Source organism: Cyprinodon variegatus, unplaced genomic scaffold (genome assembly GCF_000732505.1).
Source record: "Cyprinodon variegatus isolate N-32 unplaced genomic scaffold, C_variegatus-1.0 Scaffold277, whole genome shotgun sequence".
NCBI classification, from domain to species: Eukaryota; Metazoa; Chordata; class Actinopteri; order Cyprinodontiformes; family Cyprinodontidae; genus Cyprinodon; species Cyprinodon variegatus.
Window position 1 is genome coordinate 488,986 of NW_015150730.1, and position 20,549 is coordinate 509,534.

General features: G+C 37.6%; 1 protein-coding gene across 6 annotated transcripts in view; it reads left to right on the forward strand.

Annotated features, from left to right (window-relative positions):
- LOC107090026 (adhesion G protein-coupled receptor L2-like) overlaps positions 1-20,549 on the forward strand; it is a 133,870-nt gene that overhangs the window by 96,400 nt on the left and 16,921 nt on the right. For all 6 annotated transcript variants that reach the window (XM_015383159.1, XM_015383162.1, XM_015383161.1 and 3 more), the window contains 9 exons: positions 2,415-2,598; positions 4,853-4,975; positions 6,782-6,987; positions 8,476-8,649; positions 10,996-11,205; positions 12,443-12,663; positions 13,533-13,599; positions 16,893-16,984; positions 18,393-18,561. In XM_015383159.1, coding sequence (XP_015238645.1) covers positions 2,415-2,598; positions 4,853-4,975; positions 6,782-6,987; positions 8,476-8,649; positions 10,996-11,205; positions 12,443-12,663; positions 13,533-13,599; positions 16,893-16,984; positions 18,393-18,561 — 1,446 coding nt within the window. The remainder of the gene's footprint in view (positions 1-2,414; positions 2,599-4,852; positions 4,976-6,781; positions 6,988-8,475; positions 8,650-10,995; positions 11,206-12,442; positions 12,664-13,532; positions 13,600-16,892; positions 16,985-18,392; positions 18,562-20,549) is intronic.

Sequence of the window (20,549 nt, forward strand, 5' to 3'; positions counted from 1 at the left end):
CAGTCATTAATTTAACAGATGTTTGGATCAAAGAATCTTTATAAGCTTAACTTGCCGACTCAAAGTCCTGATTTAAAGGTATAGCGGAGAATTTTTTCGTGAATTTTTGACAAGACTCTCCCTGTCCACTTTAAAAAAAAATACACATGCAGGAGCATGCACAAGCCCATTTCTCCTTGTGCACGCTCTGTTTAAAAGTTGCTGTTTGCATCGCTCATAGAGCTTACTTTCCAAAAGAAGATTTGCAATTTTTCCACTTTGTCAGACTCTCCACTGGTAAATTAAAATGGGGACGAGCACATAGGACGGCCTTACTTATATATATCAGCAGAATGATTGACAATCAGAAAGGGACAACTTATTTTGATACTCCTCCTGGAAAAAGAACATCCTCCACCATAAATTTTACTTTAATAAACAGGCAAGACTTGAAATACATAATCCAACCAGCCTGGCTAAGCTTGAGTTATGCTGCATGCGAGTATAAGGTTTCAGTCTCTAGTTTTGCTAAGATGCTAAAGACTTGAGGAGAGAATTTTAGATGTAGTTTCAACAAAATATATTTCTACAGAGTATCTCGGGACACGTATCCTTTTCAGTTTTTTATTTGTCAAACTCTTAAAAACCATTTCCTTCCATTTCCCAGGTATGAGCTACTTTTTATTCTGTCACATCTAAATCCCAAAGATATTCAGTGGAACTTCTGGTTGTAACAGGAGAAGTACTGAAAAAGTTCAATGGGTACAAATACTTCTTTAAAGCGCTGCATTTTTTGTGTAATTATTCTAAAGGTGAATAACTCTTGTCACTCAAGCTTTTGTAAGACAAAACTGAGCTGTGTGACTGATACAGCTCCTGTTTGTATCCCACACCTCCTTCTTAAATGAAAACTAAGTTAATGGTTAACATGAGGATTTTCTCTTTGTGGTGCAAACATGTATTACCATACCGCTTTTGAAATGTACAAATGTTTTTTATTCAGTCACAGCGCATCTACAAATATATTACATCCAGACAGATATATCACTTAAAGACTTAAATTTCTCACTCAGTGAAAGGTTTTTAAGACAGCTTGAATGCTGACTGTCCTGTTCAATAAGCTCTCACCATATGTCTCCCTAAAGGCTCCCCTGGCTGAACCCCTGTGATTTGTAAACTGACCTCCAACCCATGTGAGATTTAAAGAGGCTTCAGTCAGAAGACAGGTTCTCCCTGTTTAAACATAAATTATAGACGGAAAGGTTTTTTTTTCTTCTTCTTTTTTTTTTTTTTACTTTTCAGCGATTTTTATTTTGGCTTACCTCGGAGTGGAAGAAGACCATTTAGCGTCTGTATTGCTTTCATCCATGCATCACAATCTTCCCCACTGCCAGCTAGGTCAGCTGTGGAGATTGATTTTCTTGCCCCAACTCACAGATATAAAGAAGCACTAACAGATTGGGGTCTGGAAACAGTCATCATTGTTGGGGTTACCAGGAGCTCTTTGTGGTTGATCAAATTTCAGCAAAGTTGACTTTTTTTTTTTTGTCCAGGCATATAGAAGACCCTGTCATTGGTCAATTAGTATTTTGGAGAATCACAGCCATGACCAATTGGCCAGAAACAGGGTCCTGTTGCGGTTAATTACCATTATTGTTGTTTCTCTTGCTGTGGATAACACCACCTATGGTTAAATTGTCACTCTAAATTATCACACTTAAAAAAGTACCTCTGAATCTCTCTGCAGCTTTTTTTCTTCTTTTTTTTTGCTGTATTTCACAAGGTTGGTTGTGTTGTTTCTTAATTTCACCCATCCTGAGTCATGAACTCAGTCATCCTGGGTCAAAGGAAACTCTTGTTTTATCAACATATGATACTTGTGTAGGGTTTGCTGGAATGTTTTGCTTACTTAGGGCTTATCAGAAAGCAGGAAATTAAAGGATTGAGATTGAAAACAACCAAACCCTGAAAGGCTCTGCCCCCGTTTTGACTACTACTTTGGATGAGGATTTTGTCATAATGCCCCTCTTTCCTACAGGAAAGCAGCATCAGCAGATTCATTAATTTAGAAACAAGAATATTATTCTGTAGGAATAAAAAAAGTGTTAAAAATTCTAAAATGCAACATCAGAGGCAACTTTAATAATTTAAGGCTTTTTGAATGCTAAAGGCTTTTTCACAAACAGAATTTTTAATAATACCTACTAAGTTTTTTATTATCATTATTATTTCAGTTGTCCTTGAGAACCCCTGTGTCTTTTGTCAAAACGATCTTGATATTTCTTTTCCAGTTTTATCACTGTGACTGTAGCTCATCCGTGTTCGCTTGCAGCATTCGCTTCCTTGTCCCTCGGTGCTTTGCTGTTAAACTAGAGTTGTGACAGGAAATCGAGAGACGTAAAACTGACATTTTTTTCTCGTCTCCATGGATTCAGGCGATTGTGGACACTGTTGACAACCTCCTGAGGCCAGAAGCTCTGAAATCCTGGAAGGACATGAATTCAACGGAACAGACGCACGCCGCCACCATGCTCCTGGATACCCTTGAGGAAGGGGCGTTTGTGCTGGCAGAGAACCTGATCGAGCCGGCGATCGTGAAAGTGCCTGCAGAAAATATTGGTGAGTCCATTGTAAACAGAGATACTGTGTCTTAAAACAGTATTCATAGCCCTTTAGCATCGTATGATGGTCAAACAAGCTTCAAGTAATTTGTTTGGATTATATCTGATAGACCAATACAGTAACATAATCACAAAGAGGAAGAAAATCTTTATCAACTAAAATTTGAAATCTGTCATAGAAAAGAAATAAACACCTTAGAGTCTAAATCATGTTTCAAAACACTTTACAGTATTAACTATGTCAATTAAAACAGATTGGTTACAGTGCCATTGCAAAGTCATTGACCTGCATAATCAATTCCTTCACTTTTAAAGCCGGACTTTACCATTTTTTGTATTAAGAAATGTAAGCACATTGTTCTTTGCAACTTAGTTCAAGCTCAGATTGCATAGAGAATGTATATAATCACCAGTTTATTAATGTCAGCACAGATACACATTTTGATTCACATCTATACTGACTGGATAATTTTTAAATATTTAAATGTAACGCTCACCTTGTGCTTAGTATTGCATGACTGCAAGGTAAAGATCCACCTTTGGCTCAATAGTTTTCAACCTCTAAGTATCATATATATATATACCGGTATATATATTTTTTGTTTGTTTGTTTGTTTGTTTTTTTCAAATTATATGGATTGTGTTGTTTCTGTCACACATAGCAGAGAAATATTTTATAAAGCGTGTGTAGTCATATTGATCTATCAATGAAAATCCTAAGAAAAGACCTACAAGTTTTGTTACTGTATAGGATGAAAATGTGAAAAAGCTCCCAGGTTAGGAGTTTGTGCTGCTGGTGCATTTTTTTAATCAATAGATGAAAGTCAGTATTTTATTTTTTATGTGTTGTTTTTTGCTTTTTTCCTAATAGTCACCTTTTCCCATCAAGAAACCATTATATTTATAGTCCCATCAGATCTAGGGAGATTCACCTTATCAGATTTGATGTAAGAGAGGCAAAAAGGGGGTTAATTAGTGATGCCGTCTCAATCATATTACTCAATTTTCTGGTGTGAACTGTCATGTTTCTGCTCGTGGCTTTTTGTTGCTATGGTTATGGTGGCTCACTCAAGCTCATCTTTTTTTTTTTTTTTGTCTTATTTCTCAATAATACTTACTCTTTCTTTGTGAAGTCACCTCATTCGAACGCCAACTGTGAGATGAACTGTCCAGACCTCTTGGGGGCGAGAAACAAAAGAAACCAATTGAATGGCACTACTCTATTCAGTCAGTCCTCTATCGGCTTTCTCTGAGACATTCCCATTAAGGGGTAGTTAGCTCCGCTGATAACGACGAGTTCTGTCTTTACCAAAAGCGCTGATTAATACGTTTGTGTAGCATGCTATATATTGACTATTTAATCACAGCATTTGGGGCTGCTCATGAGCCTGTTCAGCTGTTGTTTATCTGCAGCATTGAAGATAGAATTTCAGTAGGAAAGGAGAGATGCACCCATGAGGAGTAGAGAAAACAGTTACCAGACCTCTCTGGAAAGGTAAAGAAGCAGCAAACAAACTATTTTCAGTATAAGCTGTTTTTGAAGGCCAAATTTGTTTTACAGGTGAAAACCAAGCACATGATGAAAAGAGGAAAAGGTTGACCCAAACCATCCTCAGCTTTCTCCATCAGAAGCAGCCTATCAGCTGAAGTGTGGCTGTTTCTGATGGAAGGGGGACAGATAAGTGTATCTTCCTGACCCTTTAGTAATTTCACACATCAAAGGGAGCACCACCCTGCAGCTGGCATGCCAGACAGAGAGAGAGAGTAGGGGGGCATGCAGGAATTTGGAGGATTTTCAAAGATTTGCTCATCCAGCCCCGAGTTATCTGAGCCCACAGGGGAAAGAAAAAGTAAAAGTAAAAGCACAATGATATGTTTGATCCTATGAATATTTGACATTCATGCTGCAGCAGGCTGTGCGCTGGCGTTTACTCATCTTCCACCGCAGCCCTTGTCGTTATTTTTCCCCCCCCTTTTTGCTCTTGCCTCTGAGGTTTTCACAATGCCAGGAAACAGCTCTGTGACATGGTTTTTTTTGAGTCAATGACACCCTACGGGATTTTCCCAAAAAGGCTCGATTCTGTTACTGTTACAATGAACGCTGAGTCTTTTTCAGATGCACCGCTGGGCCTTGATGGTGGAACTTTATTGAACACAGCAAAGCTTTTAAAATGTCACATATGAGTTATGCATCTCCCTGTGTCTTTTTTTTCTTCTTAATTTCCTCTTTTTCATTATTTTCCTTGTTTTAGTGTTGGACGTATATGTTATAAGCACCGATGGCCATGTGCAAGACTTCAGGTTTCCACAGACCAGTAAAGGAGGAGCTACTCTTCAGCTTTCCTCCAACACGGTGAAAGTCAACAGCAAAAATGGTAAGAAAATTACCAATAAATCTGAAAAAATGTGTTCCTGTTTAGGGGAAAATATTTAGTTTTCCTTTATTCACTGTGGCTGGTCACAGTTTTCAACCCCATTTTACACTTATGGTGTAATCTTGGAAGTGGTGCATGTACCAGAGAGTCCAAAACTACTACAACAATGGACAGGAAACCAATGCTGGTGGAATGGGATGCCATCCCACAGCATAGTGTGACCATTGGTGACTGACTCAAGAAGGATAGGCCAGACTGTTGTTGTTGGGCACCTCTTAGACAGCTGCTTTCAAACTAAATAACAACTTTAAAATTCAATCATCTAATTCAATTAACTCCCAAAATGAGGGGAATGGCTGAAAATCTGTTTTGCAGTTCAAGTCTTCACTGTATTCTTCCATCAACGGATGCATTTTCTTTACAACAGCATCACCAATTTAAGGGAACTAAACAGGATCTACAACTGTTTAAAAAAACATTGTTACTATAAAGAAGTAGTAGACAAAGCATTGACCTCCTTACTTACAATAGAAAGATGTTTTCTAAAAGTTTATATCCTACCCAGTTTTACTTTTTCACTACAGTCATCTCAAAAACCAACCATGAACATGCAAAAGTTAGAAACAATTTAAATAAGAACAGAGAAATTCAGGTCAAAATCCTAATTCTTGGAAGTGGAAAGGAACACATTACTTATCAGGTCAGTGAAAGGGAATTGTTTTCATTAGTTAATCATTCCGCATAACATCACAGCAGTTGCAAAACACTATAAAACTTTAAATTTAAAATATCTGGTTGTAATAAGCATCTGTCTGTCAAGTTTTCTTGCAGCTTTGTCTTTTGGATCTCCAGATTGCTGAGTTACTTTGGTGTCTTTGGCTCAAAACTCTGAGGGGTTTTTCTTATCGCTAAAATCCTGAAGAATAATTTGATTAAGGCATGAGCTGCAGTCATGTGTGATATGAAACAGCTGCCCCAGTGGTACGATAACAATGTTTCATCCAAGCAACATCAGATCTTTTTTTTTTAAAAACTTAAGATAAAAAAAACAAATTGTATTCATAAACGGACCAGAACAGAGTTTTCAGTGTTACAGATCTACATATCTATGCTTTTTAGTTCTTTGCAAAGAGTTACCCATCCATACAAGCCTTCCTGGAATAGATTGTGGACAGACAGACAGACAGACAGACAGATTAAATAATAAATCCCTTTTATTTTAATGTGAAAACAATGAGAAATGTTATATATTCTACTGTCAATGGAGCTTTTAGTGACATTGGACCCTGTCTAGCCAAGACTGTCAAAACTAATTTCTCTAAGTGTAGATATGGATTGATTAAGGAGGCTGTCTTTTTTTTCTTGTAGCCATTTTTAACTAAGAAATGTCATTGGACAGCTGTGTTTCTAGTTTCTTTTTGTAGTCACATATTGAGAGGTGACTATAAGAAAAGGGCTGTCCATCATGGCGTATTTAAACCTCAGGAAGCAGAGCATCATTGGTTTCTGAAAGTTGATTGAAATATGCCGTGAAGTTTCCATTATAAAAAAAATACAAGATTTGTGTATGTCATTATTAAAATACCCTAGTTAAATATATTTACGTTGAATGTGGAATTATGCTACTGGAATTAAAAGATTAATAATAGAAATATTTCTTAATCATGTTTTGCAGGATCCTGCCAGCCTAAACAATTATAACAGTACCTTTAATATAAAATGTTTCTTAAATTATGCATTTTCACTCAACTGAAGGCATACTAAGAAATTTCTGCTTACTATATTTTTTTATTTGTCTTGTTGCAGGTGTGGCCAAGCTGGTTTTTGTGCTCTATAAGCACCTGGGTCAATTCCTCAGCACAGAGAACGCCACGTTGAGGGGAATGGGGGATCTGAACAAACACAACCTTTCCCTCACTGTTAACTCCCACATCCTGTCAGCCTCCATCACAAAGGAGTCCAGCCGTGTGTTTGTGGCCGACCCGGTGGTCTTCACTCTGGAGCACCTGGATGTAAGCTTCCTCCTGTGATTTGACCGGACCACCTATTAGAGCTTAACTGTGACAGATACTAAAGTTATGCCACTGTCTTTTATAGGAATGGACATTTGGGGGGGATATTGTTGCCAGTTTTGAATAGATCATGGATGGGATTGGCATTTTTCTATTTTTGTTAAATGTCAGTAAGAAAACCTTAACTTGGTAAAGTTTCAACCAACCAGTAATGGCATAACAGTGAAACAGCGTAATCTTTTTAAATGTTAAAGGTATCTAGCTAAAAATGTAACAAGCCACTGTTACTGGTTTTATTTTAAAGTGTACAAACTACTTCTCCCTTTTTATTTTATTTTAGCACATAGCACTAAGGGAGAACATTTATTGACACAACAGTAATCAAATAACTGTTCCTCTATGTATGAAATTGTTAAATTCCATGTCTAAGTTTAGAAAACACTTTGAAAATAAAAAGACTGTATATCAGGTTATCCTTAATTTTAATCTATGAAAAGGAGAGAATGGTGGTTACTGCCTTCACTCTGAATGATATAATCACTGTGACATCCTGTATTATCTATTTTTATTATAAATCTGCGCAAATCTGTGAAATGTGTTTAATTTCCAAAAAATTGCTGCGCAGGGTACGGTAAAATAGATTGCTGACAAATTGCCTCACGTATTGCTGTATTGTATGAAAAAAATTAACAGATTTATTTAATAACTAGCAGGTGGTAGCTTGTCCTCAGATTTTCTGTTAAATGTTTTACACTTTCGCAAACCCCAATGTCTCTTTTGGGGATTTTATGTTATATACTCGAATATAAGAGCTAATAGTCGTGAAATAGCGAGAGACACCAATACAAAGATTTTACAATGTCATTACAAATTCAAAAATCTGAAAAGTGTGTTATTCTCACTTTACCCTGATACCCATAAATTAAATCATTTGCTGTCTTTAGAAATCCTCTAATTTTTAAATAGACTCTATCTGCTAGTGATTTAATCTCTAGCTACAAACATCAGTGTTTTTTAAGAGATTTTTTTAAAGAACAAAGTGACAAACAAACAGCATATAAAGACCAAGGACCAGCCCCCTGACAGGTCAGGGATTACATTGTAGCTTAAAGCTATATTAGGTTATATTGTGATATCCCAAGTTTTAAATATTTTGTATAGAAAGCAGAGAAGAGGAATATGGTATCATGGAAAATATAATACTGTAAGGGATGTTTGTCTGGGGGAAAAAAAATAAAAACAAAAATAAATATAGATGCTGGGTGGAGGTTCACCATCCAGTAAGATAACAACTCAAACCTTATAACCAGTGCTACAATCCATTGGTTTAGATCAAAACATAATCATGTGTGAGAATGGGCCTAAATCTAATTGAGAATACGTGGCGATACTGACAAATACCATTAAAAAGCATTGCACCTCTCTACACTTACAGTGTTATTCGGTTGTTTTCTAATTTAGGCTCTTCTATTGTTTCTTGGTTTGCAGAAGGAGCATTATTACAACCCTAACTGCTCCTTCTGGAATTACTCGGAGCGAAGCATGATGGGATACTGGTCCACTCAGGGCTGCAAGCTGCTGGAAACCAATAAGAGCCACACCACTTGCTCCTGCAGTCACTTGACCAACTTTGCTATTCTCATGGCTCATCGGGGAAACGTGGTAAGTGGCCCCCAACCTTACTGTTCACACATGCAGTTTTTCTTTCTCAATTAGTCCTCCTGTCTCCTGTCCTGCTGAATGATTTGTGCATACCTGGCAAGTGCAAGAGTAGCATCTCAGTGGTGATAATTAGATTGGAGCAGGAGGAAAAGGTGAGTGTATAGACAGTAAAGGGGGTGGGGGGTGGCAGAGGGTGCTGTCATTTTGAAAGAGCAACTCTGTGGATCAGTACAGGAAGTGGCCTGGAGTTATCAGAAGTAATTATGTTTCACCTGTGGTCCGTGTCTAATATGTATTCTCCATGCCTGCATTCCTGAGTATCATGGGAAACAGCAGAACCTTCCTTGGATTTAACTTACATTTGCCACCCTTCTTGAAGTGGTCCAGAATCCATTCAGTTACAAAAAGCAATTACAATCCAATTACATGATAAATAACATGTGTAGCAGAGACCTAGCCAGTAATAAATGTACAGGATAAGTATGTGGTTTGTTTAATAGTACGTTCCAACTTCTGAACTTGGTGCCTCTCATCTGTCTTAACCTCAACCTTAACCACATCTTGAAACCAGAGCCAAGAAGCTGAGTTCAGCCTCACACCAGCCCCCTTACATATCACCTCAATAGTAACTCCTGACCTCAACGTAATTGCAAATATCACAGAAGGAATTGCCTCATTTTTAGGCCACCGTGAGTTTGAGTGATATTTCTTATGGTCAGGGCTGCTTTCCTGTTTTTTAATTCCCAGCTTGGCCCTATGCCCATATGGTTTAAGATCCTATAAAATGCTGCACGATTGAGCCGCACAGAGCCAGTGCACTGTGAGGCAGTTCACCCCCACCCAGCCCCCCCAACTTCTGATGTCCCTTTCTTCAACATGCACGGCATAAAAAAGATGACAGATCGCATTCACTTTGCTTGCCAAATGACGTCAGGTCCAATTGAGTTGAATGAGGGCTTCTCAGTTTGTCAAGAATGTCTCCCGTTGATCAGTCAAATGCCTAAATGAGTGCTGAAACACGCCTGGCTCTGATATCAAGTCGAAATTATAGCACTGAAAATTCCTATTTCTGTAACGCGCGGTTCCTTTTTGTATGAAAGGGAAAAGAAAGCACTTAAAATCAACCTCATATAAAAAGAAGAGAAGAGACGTATCATCCCCTCATAACCTTTTCAAAACACTTTGTTAAGATGTGTCAAAAGCTATAAGAGTTGTACAAATTTTCCCTACAGCAGCATGAACTCAGGCAAGGAATATTTATAAATACCTAATCTTAAATTTGAACGTGTTTGTGTAATGAGACGATATCCCATTGTACAAAATATATTCAAAATCATATTCGAAGTGATATTCTTATAGAGTCCATGTGATTGTTTAATTATTAAGTTTCAAGATTATTTTACAGCTATTTTCTTTGACTTTGGTCCATGTACATTCATTGCATCTTCCAGTTTTTATTTAAGAATCAGCTTTCTATCTTTCATTTGTTTCGTGTCCCATTTTTACTGCTGAGGAACTAAATCTGTGGTTTTATACTTAAATCCTCAAGGGCCAGTTTCCTGCAACTTTTGGTTGTGCCTTTTGCCTTACACACCTGAATCAATCAACTAAACTGCCCCTAGCATGCAGTCAACCCCTACAGAGCACTGCTAATGAGCTAATATTTGAGTCAGGTGTGTTGAAGCATATGCATCTAGAAGTTGCAGGATACTGGCCCTCGAGGACTTAGGATTTTGACCACTGAAGCATTATTTAGTTTTGATGAGACTACAAATCCCTTGTACTATACTAGCACTATTGGAAGGATTTTAAAACTGGACAGTCATATTTTTGTGTGTCCCTGAAAAGATGTCTTTACCAAAGAGGCCCCTACGGTTTTTAAGGAAATCTGGGCAAAATAATATACACAAGTTGCTAGTTTTGTTCTAAAGATAACTTCAATATCAATACACTTTCCTTATCTAAAAAGCATGTCAAGTCTTGTCTTTCCCATTTTGAAAAGTGATCATGTTATATATATACATACCAGAGGAATATGTAGCTAGCAATTACTATTAAAGGATGCAAAGACTCTTGGATCAACTTGATATATTTTTTGGTAGTGATATAGATGACAGCTTGTTGTGCTGTGTGATAACAAGTTTCTACAATGAAAGTTTATTTTTATTTTAAATGTGCAGACTGTTGGATACATGTGACTTCTATGAAACTAATCTGATTTTCCATTTCTTTATATGGGTAAATGTTTCTACCAAACATGAGTTTATTCTCCCCTAAATGCCAGCTGTTGTAAGTCACGTATGACTGAAACTGGATGTATGCTTTCTGATTTTGTTGTTTGTGCAGAGAGAGAGGGGGATGCATGATGTCCTCCTCACTGTCATCACAAGAATGGGCATCGCCGTGTCTCTAGTCTGCCTGGCCATCAGCCTCTTTACGTTCTGCTTCTTCAGAGGGCTGCAGAGCGACCGCAACACCATCCACAAAAACCTCTGTCTCAACCTCTTCATTGGAGAGCTCCTCTTTCTTGTGGGCGTCCACATGACAGAGCCAAAGGTACAGGGGAAATTATCCTGAATGCTGTGGCTTTTAATTTTCATCGTCTCAGCTTAATCATTTAACCTTTACTTTACTATATTTTGCTCTTAACTTTTCTTTTTTAATAATACACCCAAAAAGGAAGAAAAATATCTTTAGTTGAATAAAATGACAAGCCTAGTCTGTTTTCAAGATTGGAATGTCAGGCAGCACTATTTATCATAGTATTCATGCTGATAGAATAGCTTCACATTTTCTTTATAATACAACCACAAATTTAAATCTATTTTATTACTCTTTTATGTGATGTGCAAATAAAACTAGTACATGTTTGGTTGTAGAATAAAAAAAAAAAAGATATATTGCAAAAATATGAGTGTGGAGTACATTAGTATTCATCCTGTTTTAATCCAATATCCAATATCTGCAATATTTCAGGGATGAAGAACTAAATTCGAGAAACCTCAATAATATTGGATTTATAAAATAACATGAAGACTTTTTGCGTTATTATCTGAGATAAATTTAATCTCACCCTGATGAAGAACATTTAAAGTCATCCGGTTTTGGGGTTTTTCATCTTTAATACATGCCTGCAGTCCATTTAAAACACAATTTTCATCAGGATTGATAGAGAAATAAAGCTGGATGTCATCAGTATAACAGTGGAAATTAATTCCAAACTGTCTGATAATTCAAACTATTAGAGAAGTATCAGAAAACGTGAAAAAAAGTAGTAGATGAAGAGGTATTTGTAAACATGACAAAATATGGATATTGGTGGATGTACTCTTGCCAGTATTAGCTAGGATCATTGTTTATACTATCATATGATTGCTTTGCTCGTAACTGTAGAAATCTGTGAATCAATGTAAAGAAAGAATTACTATAAGACATAGAGGTGGTATATAAGGATATTTTAAGCCTTTAAGTCTCCAAAGCAATCCAGTCATCAGTATTTCTTTTACCATGACTGGTAAATGCATTTACCATGCATTTCGACACATGCTGTACTCTTTACAGTCATTGATTAGGTCTGAATTAACTTTTAAAGTTAAGTACTATCTAAGCAGGCAGACAGGCTATGGTTGGTCTCAATGATCAGAGAGTGAGGGGCCTAAGGGTTTCATGCAATGCACAAAAATGTGATGATTTTATTACAATTTCTTTTTCTACATATTTGATGAGATTAAACTTAACTAAAATACACCCTTTTAATGCCCTCTCATGGATAACTATTTTGTGTCTTTTTCAGCTGGTGTGCTCCATCATTGCCGGTGTTCTCCACTTTTGCTTTCTGGCAGCATTTACCTGGATGTGCTTGGAGGGCGTGCAGCTCTACCTCATGCTGGTTGAGGTCTTTGAGAGCGAGTTTTCACGCAGAAAGTATTACTACCTCTCAGGCTACCTCATCCCGGCAGTGGTCGTTGGTATCTCTGCAGCCATCGACTACAGTAGCTATGGAACGCAGGAGGCGTAAGTTCTCATTTTCTGGTGAATCCCTTCTTCTGCTTTTGGAGACATGAGAAATAAAAACATAAATCATGGGTTTATCTACTTAGGCAAACCTACACAGCATGCATATAATGCTCTGTGCTAATGATAGTAATATCACAGGGAGTAGTCCACCTCTGGCCCAGGGCAAATTTACAGCCTGCCACTGACAACAGAAGAGTCTGTAAGCATTAATGAACTTACTTCTTTCTTTATCTTTAGATTTTCACTCTTTGCAAATGGATAATTCTATCCCTTATCAGTTAAACATGTATGCACTTCTGCTCTGGTCTTTATCCAAACAGTGACCTTATGACTTGAGAAGCTTGAACCTTCAAATACAAAGAATAAAAAAATCCAACTGCATTTTAACTCCCATTTTATTCTGGCAGTCTTCGCCTAATGGAATACAGTGTGTGCTAGACACAGACTCTGAAATGACTTAGGAAAAAAATCATCAAGTTTTCTATCCTGACAGCTTAGGTAAATGACAACACCAGTCACAGCATACACTGCATACACACACACTCCCGGCGCAACCCATGCAGCTGTCATGGGGATATCTGAGAACAGACAATGGTTTTGCACTGAGTGCACAGTCACAAAGACAGATTTATAAATTGCGCAGACACTAGAAGGATGAGAGTTGCTTTTTACTCTGCAGCTCCTCATGGCACAATTCCAACAGCCCTTAGAGGTCAAGTTTTCTTCGCTGTGGTCTGAAAATTGGCCGTTTTGTTGCTGTGGACTATCATCTAACTAGCCGTTCGGTGCACTAATCAATACGACACAGCGGTGTTTTGGCATTGGGACGATTTGATGAACTAAATGTTCCTTTTTGCATGTTACAGATGCTGGCTGAGAGGGGATAACCATTTCATCTGGAGCTTTATTGGACCAGTGACCTTCATAATAGCGGTAAGTTTGAAATATTTGTGCATGCGTAGGATCTTTTTTTTTTTTTTTATCCAAGAGAAGCTTTGAAAACAGTTTATAGATTTTCTCTCAATGTGTGCTGGCAGCCTCTTAGCTCTGCTTTCTCAGATCAATTTGCATGAAAGGAAAGTGGTCCCATTATAGCTGACACGAGGACATCAGTGTCCACTCAGCTATGAAATCCTATGAAATCAGAATTGTTGAGCAGTAACAATGCAGAGCGTTTTTGGTCCTCTTGGCTCTACTAGAGAATACTCCCTTCCTGCAATCAGGAGGAGAAATCGTTTCAGGCATGAAGGTCATTTGCTCAGTGGGAAAACAAGGGGTATGTTGGTGGGGGGGCAAACATGGAAGTAATGAGTGGGTGGGCCACAGAACCATTACCGAGGCGTGCAGCTCTGCTGAGGATCATGACACACCCCTGCCCAGTCCCAGCACACGGACATCTCCATCTTCACTTCTTAATATTTCATGTAGAATGCATCAAGTTCGCCCTAACACACGGGCAAAAGAGGTGAGAAGCAACAAACGTTGAATAGTGCCCTTACAGGCGCAGGTATGTAAATGTGTCCAGTGATCGTTAAAAACATGCAAAACCATGAAAGGAGCTGCAATGACTGCACTGGTTTAATGTGCTGTATTTGGCAGAGAAGTAAGAGACCTGAAAACTGTGGAGGATGGCTCCCTAGAGACTGAGGGGGGGGTCTGCCTTAGCTTTTTGCAGAGTGCCTTTAAGCTTCTCACCGTCCATCCTTCCTTCTGTCTGTCTGTCTGACTGGATCTGCGTTATCACTTACGGCGGTGTTAAATGCATCTCCAGGCGCTCTGCTCGTGCGGACGTAAATTGGCCCCAGTGGCTGGGAGACAAAACTCTGTGATCTAAAAGCCTCTCTCTGTCTTCGTAGCACCTCCTCCTTCTCCAGTCTTTCTTCCCGTGGCTGTTCGGTTACATCTGCTTGCCACTCACACGCTGCTGTTTCCCTTTCCAGACTACTTTCTGTTGTCTTGTCATTTTTCAGACTGCATCCATATGGTCGGATAACTGGGGTCTTTTTTTTTTCTTTCTGTAGCAAAATAAATATTCAGAAATTTTCTAATTGTGGTTTCCTTTCAAGTTAACTCATAATTTCTTTTTCATTTTACAGATTTTTAAGCTTTAAAACTAGGTTTTAGTTGAAGCTGAAGTTTATGATAAGAATATTCTGCATCTCTTGTTTTTCATACTGTTTAGTACATTATTTTTAACCTGTAATAAGGTGTGAGGCCAAATCAAAGCTCACCCCCTGCCTTCTTTGCTGTAGCCATGGGCCCTGCAGTGCTTACAGAAAGAGACATCCTGAGAGCATGGAAACCTTCTCTCGATATACGACTTGAATCACTTAAACGTTTTTCCTGGTCTCTATAGGAATTGCCTCTAAAATATGGCATTCATATCCCAATGCTTCCACCCCCACATCTCTCTCCGAAAGCTTCCTGGACTTTAGTTGTGTTGTGTTCAAATTTGTTTGGGTTTTGCCACGCTTGCATCCTTCTCGTGGAATTGCACTCAGTGTTTGGCATCGGCTGTAATGGCAAACAGGAGAGCAAAGACAAACAGTGAACGCAGCTCGTGTCAAAGCCTTGAGCTGACCGCAGAAAACCCAAGTGATAACCTCTCACTGTTGATCTTCTCTGTGAAAGTCAGGGTGCCTTAAGATCAGTATAAAATTTTCATAGACCTCTGACTGAAGGTACATTGCTTGCTGTCAAGACAGCACAATAAAAGATGTAGTAATTTTTAGAGTATGTTGGTATCTGTCTACAGTGTCTCAAAAATGATTGTATTTTTCTCAGATTCACCGTGTTACAGCCAGAAGCCTTATTTATTTATTTACATACTTATTCATTTTCAGATTTCATGAGATTGGCTGAGGTGAAGCTTGCATAGTATAGAATTAAACACGTTTCCCAAAGTATTTTGAGGAATAACGAAGACCAGAAATTGCTAGCATGCATTGTATGCAGCTGCAAGATCATACTTATTTGAAAATGAAGCTTTATACTGTTTTTGCACATCCAAAGACTCATATGTTGTCCCTATCTTTCTTTACTGAATAGCTGAAGTTCGATCGGAGTAAATGGGGAGTGTTTCTGACTTAGGACCTCCCTGTTGAGCCTTAAGAATTTCAGGATTCAAGGAAGGGTCATACTAAGACATATGCTTTGATCTGAACAGTCCAATTAGCTCCTGTAGCTTTTTCTCCTTTTTATTTGTGCCGTCTTTGGTCTGTGTTGGAACTCTTGAGTTCAGAGCTGGGAATGACGTCAAAGCTGAGTTAAGGGTGTGTCCCAAAACAGTGAGATTTGCATTAATTCTGGTTTTCTACTTTTAGCAATGCACACCGGTAACTATAAATTTATCTTAATATTCTGCTCTCAACAGAACTTACGAAATAATGTTCTTAAAAAAATGTTGAAAGTTGAAACATTTAGAAACCAGAACAAAGGACACACATTAGAGTAAAATAACCCAATAAGCATTAAAAGTAACCCTAGATATCTCATGTATTGGGGATATTCTGCTGCAGTAGGACTTTAGGGTATTCTTAATGAACTATATCAGAGGATGTCTGAGGAAAATTTTAGACCATCTCTAAAAAATAAAAATAAAAAACTCTTTCAAGTGTGTAAGAACAGCTATTATTTCAGTTCACTTTCACCAATTCAGTTCAGCTTTCGCCAAGTCATGACACATCTCAAGATACTTTTACAGATTCAGTTCAATCAAATCATTCAGACAGATTAGTTAAAAGTTTTTTTATCTAAGGAAACTAATACTGTTTCCTACTAATACTAATACTGTTGACTCAAATGCAGTATCTGCTCCTCCTGGATTAGCATTTGACGACAGTGAACAGCTGCTTGCAATGTGTAGTTGACTTTGCAGCATTACCTCATACCAAGCATGCATGTAGGGATGTCCTTATTTTTTCTTGTTTGTAGATATATAATTGTTCAATACTGCTGTGACATCTCAGGGATAAAAAGAGATTACAGATCTGAATATGTCTTAATGCATAACTGAATATTTAACAAGGTGTCCTGAGTGTAAGCAGTTTTCCAGTGTAAGACTTTAACTTATATCAAGATCTCTGGAATGCTTCACAGTACTTTCTGTAAGGAAAGGAACTGACTACATCTCCACTGACAGCATCTAACCCTGCACTGCAAGCACATGGAACCGGATGCCTTCCTTAGTGCAGTCTATTAACCCTGATGCACATCTGTTTTGACAGGCCAATGTCCTCTGCCTGGTGGTGACGATGTACAAGATGGTGAAGCATTCCACCTCCATGAAACCCGACTCGAGCAGGCTGGGGGGTATCAGGTGAGGGGTGTCACTCTAGGAGATTAAGAGGCCGGTGTGTTGTTGCTTGTTGTGCGACTGCATGTGTTTGTATAAGTGCTGAAAAAGGGATGAGGGGGTGGGTGACTTATATGCAAGGAGAAAAATAATACCCACCATCGCCGCTTCAGCCTTGCTGCTATAATTTCAAAAGCCGTATTTGACCTACACTTTTTATTTGATTTTACCTCCGAGCCAGACCCCAAAGTTTTCCCTTTCAGATTTTATTTTTCTTTTCAGTCTGTTGGCGGTGCTTTTTTAGCACACTTTTATGATTTCAGTATTTGCGCTGCTCATGGGTATATTGCCTGTTTTATTTCTTCATAAGTGCATTTCTGACCTTTTGGCATCTCCTTGCTCCTGTGTTTTCGCATAGTTTATAGGCACATTTGGAAGATAGATCCCAACCGCATGTCTTCTTGATTTCAAGAGAAGTTTGGTGGGGGGTTAAAGGGTTTTGGGGGGGTAGATGATGCGTTCTTCCATTTTCCTGCTTCCAGTGAGCTGCTTTTGGTTGATAAAGCAACAAATCCCTGACCATTTTTTTGCGCCTGGAGCCTTGTTCAACAATATGTTTGACGGCATGCCAGCATATGTTATGTGGGCGTTTGATTTTTAGGCAGCAACTCAGATTTGGGTCCAAACCAAAAAAAAGTGGGGGAAAATGAACGAAAAATCATTTTAATTGGCTTCCATGCTTGTTTTAGCTCACATAAATGGCACATTTGCGGATGCTGCATTTTGTGTAGCTATAACAAGCAGTCAAAACTCATTAACTGTCATTAATTAAGGCCTACCGCTGTGGTGTATAGAGTTTCTGTGTTGTCTATTGAAACCTGTTAAGAGGTTGTGGGTTTTTTTTCCTGTACAGAGATTCATACATACATTCGTGTAGAAGAAGCACAAACAACTGGACAGCATATCTAATAAGTCATGGTTATTATTCTGTGATTTCTTTTCCAGTGACATGTTCATGACCTATTTCTTTCCCGCGTCTTTAGACTCTCTGGATCTATCTCTGGAACAGGGGAGGGGGAGGACACCCTCTTTTTTGTGCATTTCTTTTTGTCACTGAAACTGACAGTTAGGTTGTCTTGTATCCTTTAGGCTTTCCTCAAAAAGGAATCAAGATGAACCTGGTGTTTGTGCAGAATTTCCAACTAACAGCTCTGACACAAACCAAGGAACTGTCCATGCCACAAACCTGTCAAAGTTTATGCAATGCATCCAACACAGGAAAATAAAACAGAAATATGTACACAGATGCAATCTAAACCCAAAGATATATATATATATATGTGTGTGTGTGTGTGAGATATAATACAGATGTTATTGAAATGATGCACCATTTTTATTTTTATCTCTCATCAGTATTTCTCCACTTTTGCAGGTCGTGGGTTTTAGGTGCATTTGCTCTGCTTTGTCTTATGGGCCTCACGTGGTCCTTCGGGTTGTTCTTCCTCAACGAGTCGTCCATCGTGATGGCTTACCTCTTCACTATATTCAACACTCTCCAAGGGATGTTCATCTTCATATTTCACTGTCTTCTTCAGAAAAAAGTAAGATACTGCCTTTTTAGACTAATGCAGGGATGATAAATCAGTCGCTAGGATTTGTTTTGCCTTAAAGCTGCTGAACAGCACCGTTGCTGTAGGATTTGTAAAAATGATTATTACTCGCCACCCTTATACACAATTTGTCGTGTTCTTATCAAAAACATCTGTTTTTAATAGGGATTTCATGCGAATTTATGTATAAAGATAAAAAGAAATCGTTCAGTTTAGGGGGACAATCATACCAGTTAAGAGTCTTTTTATTTTAAGCACTCTTTACTCCTGAATCCCTAAACAATAATCCATTGTAACTAACTTCATTATTCAGAAGTTAGATGTGGTTAATTTATTCTATTTTGAAATTTTGTCACAGAATCTTTATTGAATTAATGTTTGACTGGGCTGTTTCTGTAGATGTGTATACTTTGATCTAAGTCACTGTTGCTATGTGTCTGAAGTATTTTGCTTCTTCCAATGGGGTTTCTTCCAGCATTGCCTTGTATATAGCTCTGTCCCCATTCCTGTTATCCTTACTAGTTTGCAGAGGAAAAGTCACTCCAAAGACTGATACCATTGTGCTCATTTTTTATAGTGAGTTGCATAATATATTCCACACATTATCATCACAGTATCAATGTGTTTAATATTACTAACCCTTTCAACAATAATTTTAGTTCACTTCTGCAAATAAGATGTCAAAAAAATTAGATTTCCATCTTTTGTTAAGTGTGTTTTCCTTAATTTCTATTATTAATGTTGCTTAAGGTAAAAATAGAAAAGTTGACTACTTTTTACTTTATTTCAACAGCGATTTACTCTCAACTTACTAGTTCTCTAAAATTGGTCTACCAATATATATATTAAAATCAGAAAATTCCCATAGAGGTACTCTATTTAAAGATAAAATAATTACTCAGTATGTGCACTGGATTATTTCAGAAGAGAGATACCTGAAAATGCATGCCACAGCTTTTCAGGATTTTATTTTAGAACTATTCTACTCTACTTTCTGTAGATCTTTTAGCTTATACTCTGTTAAATATTATTTTTTTGGTATAAAAGAAGTATAAATACTTTCGCAAGGGGCTACATATATTTGCCTCTTTAACGTACGTCAGATGTTCAAAATAAAAATGGTCTTCCAGAGATTTATTTATTTCATTTTTTTCCCTATTTTGCCCCAGAGCTGGATGATAGTCCAAGAGATTTGCTTTCACAAGCATCCTATTATAGTTGTTGACATAAGGTTCCGCTTGGTTCTTGCATATGAAACTTTATTTAAAATGATTTAGGGAATAAAATCGTATTCAACAGAGACAGAAAAGGAGGTGAGAAAGGGAGATGGGATAAGAATTAAAGGGAGACAGAAAAGAGGGAGGAAAAGGGAATGAAAAGAAAAGACAAAACAAAAAAAAACAGCAAAACAAATAAAGCAGAAGATATACACTAACATCTAGAAGTCTGCTTTTACTCCTGCATGAGATGAGATGGAAAGAAAACAGAACAAAACATCAGCAAAAAGAAGACAAAAGACAACAAAGTGAACAATGAGTACACAATTTCATTCAGGGCTGTATATACCTGTGGCTATAGCTTAGTATTTAGTATTAGATACAAAATTATATTTTTATTACAAACATATAATTTTCCCAAAAATAATTTTGAAAAAAATAAATAAATAAAAAAGACTGCAATAATTAAATCAGCACCTAAAAGATTAAATGTCTAATCTGAAACATCCATAGTTTTTTGTCACATGGCTGCCTATTATTATTGTTGAATTTTTCAATTAAATACAGATTAATTATAGAAGAATGAATTTAATGTACCACAGGTGGTCAAAGCAAAGTATAGAGATTAATAAATCGTCACAGTCTTTCTTCACATCTTATTTTTAAATTAATTCTATCCAAAGACAGCATAAAGCTTAGTTTCCTTCATGCTATTAATACCCCTCTCTCTGTTAGGTAAATATGTGGATGTGTTTTGTAACA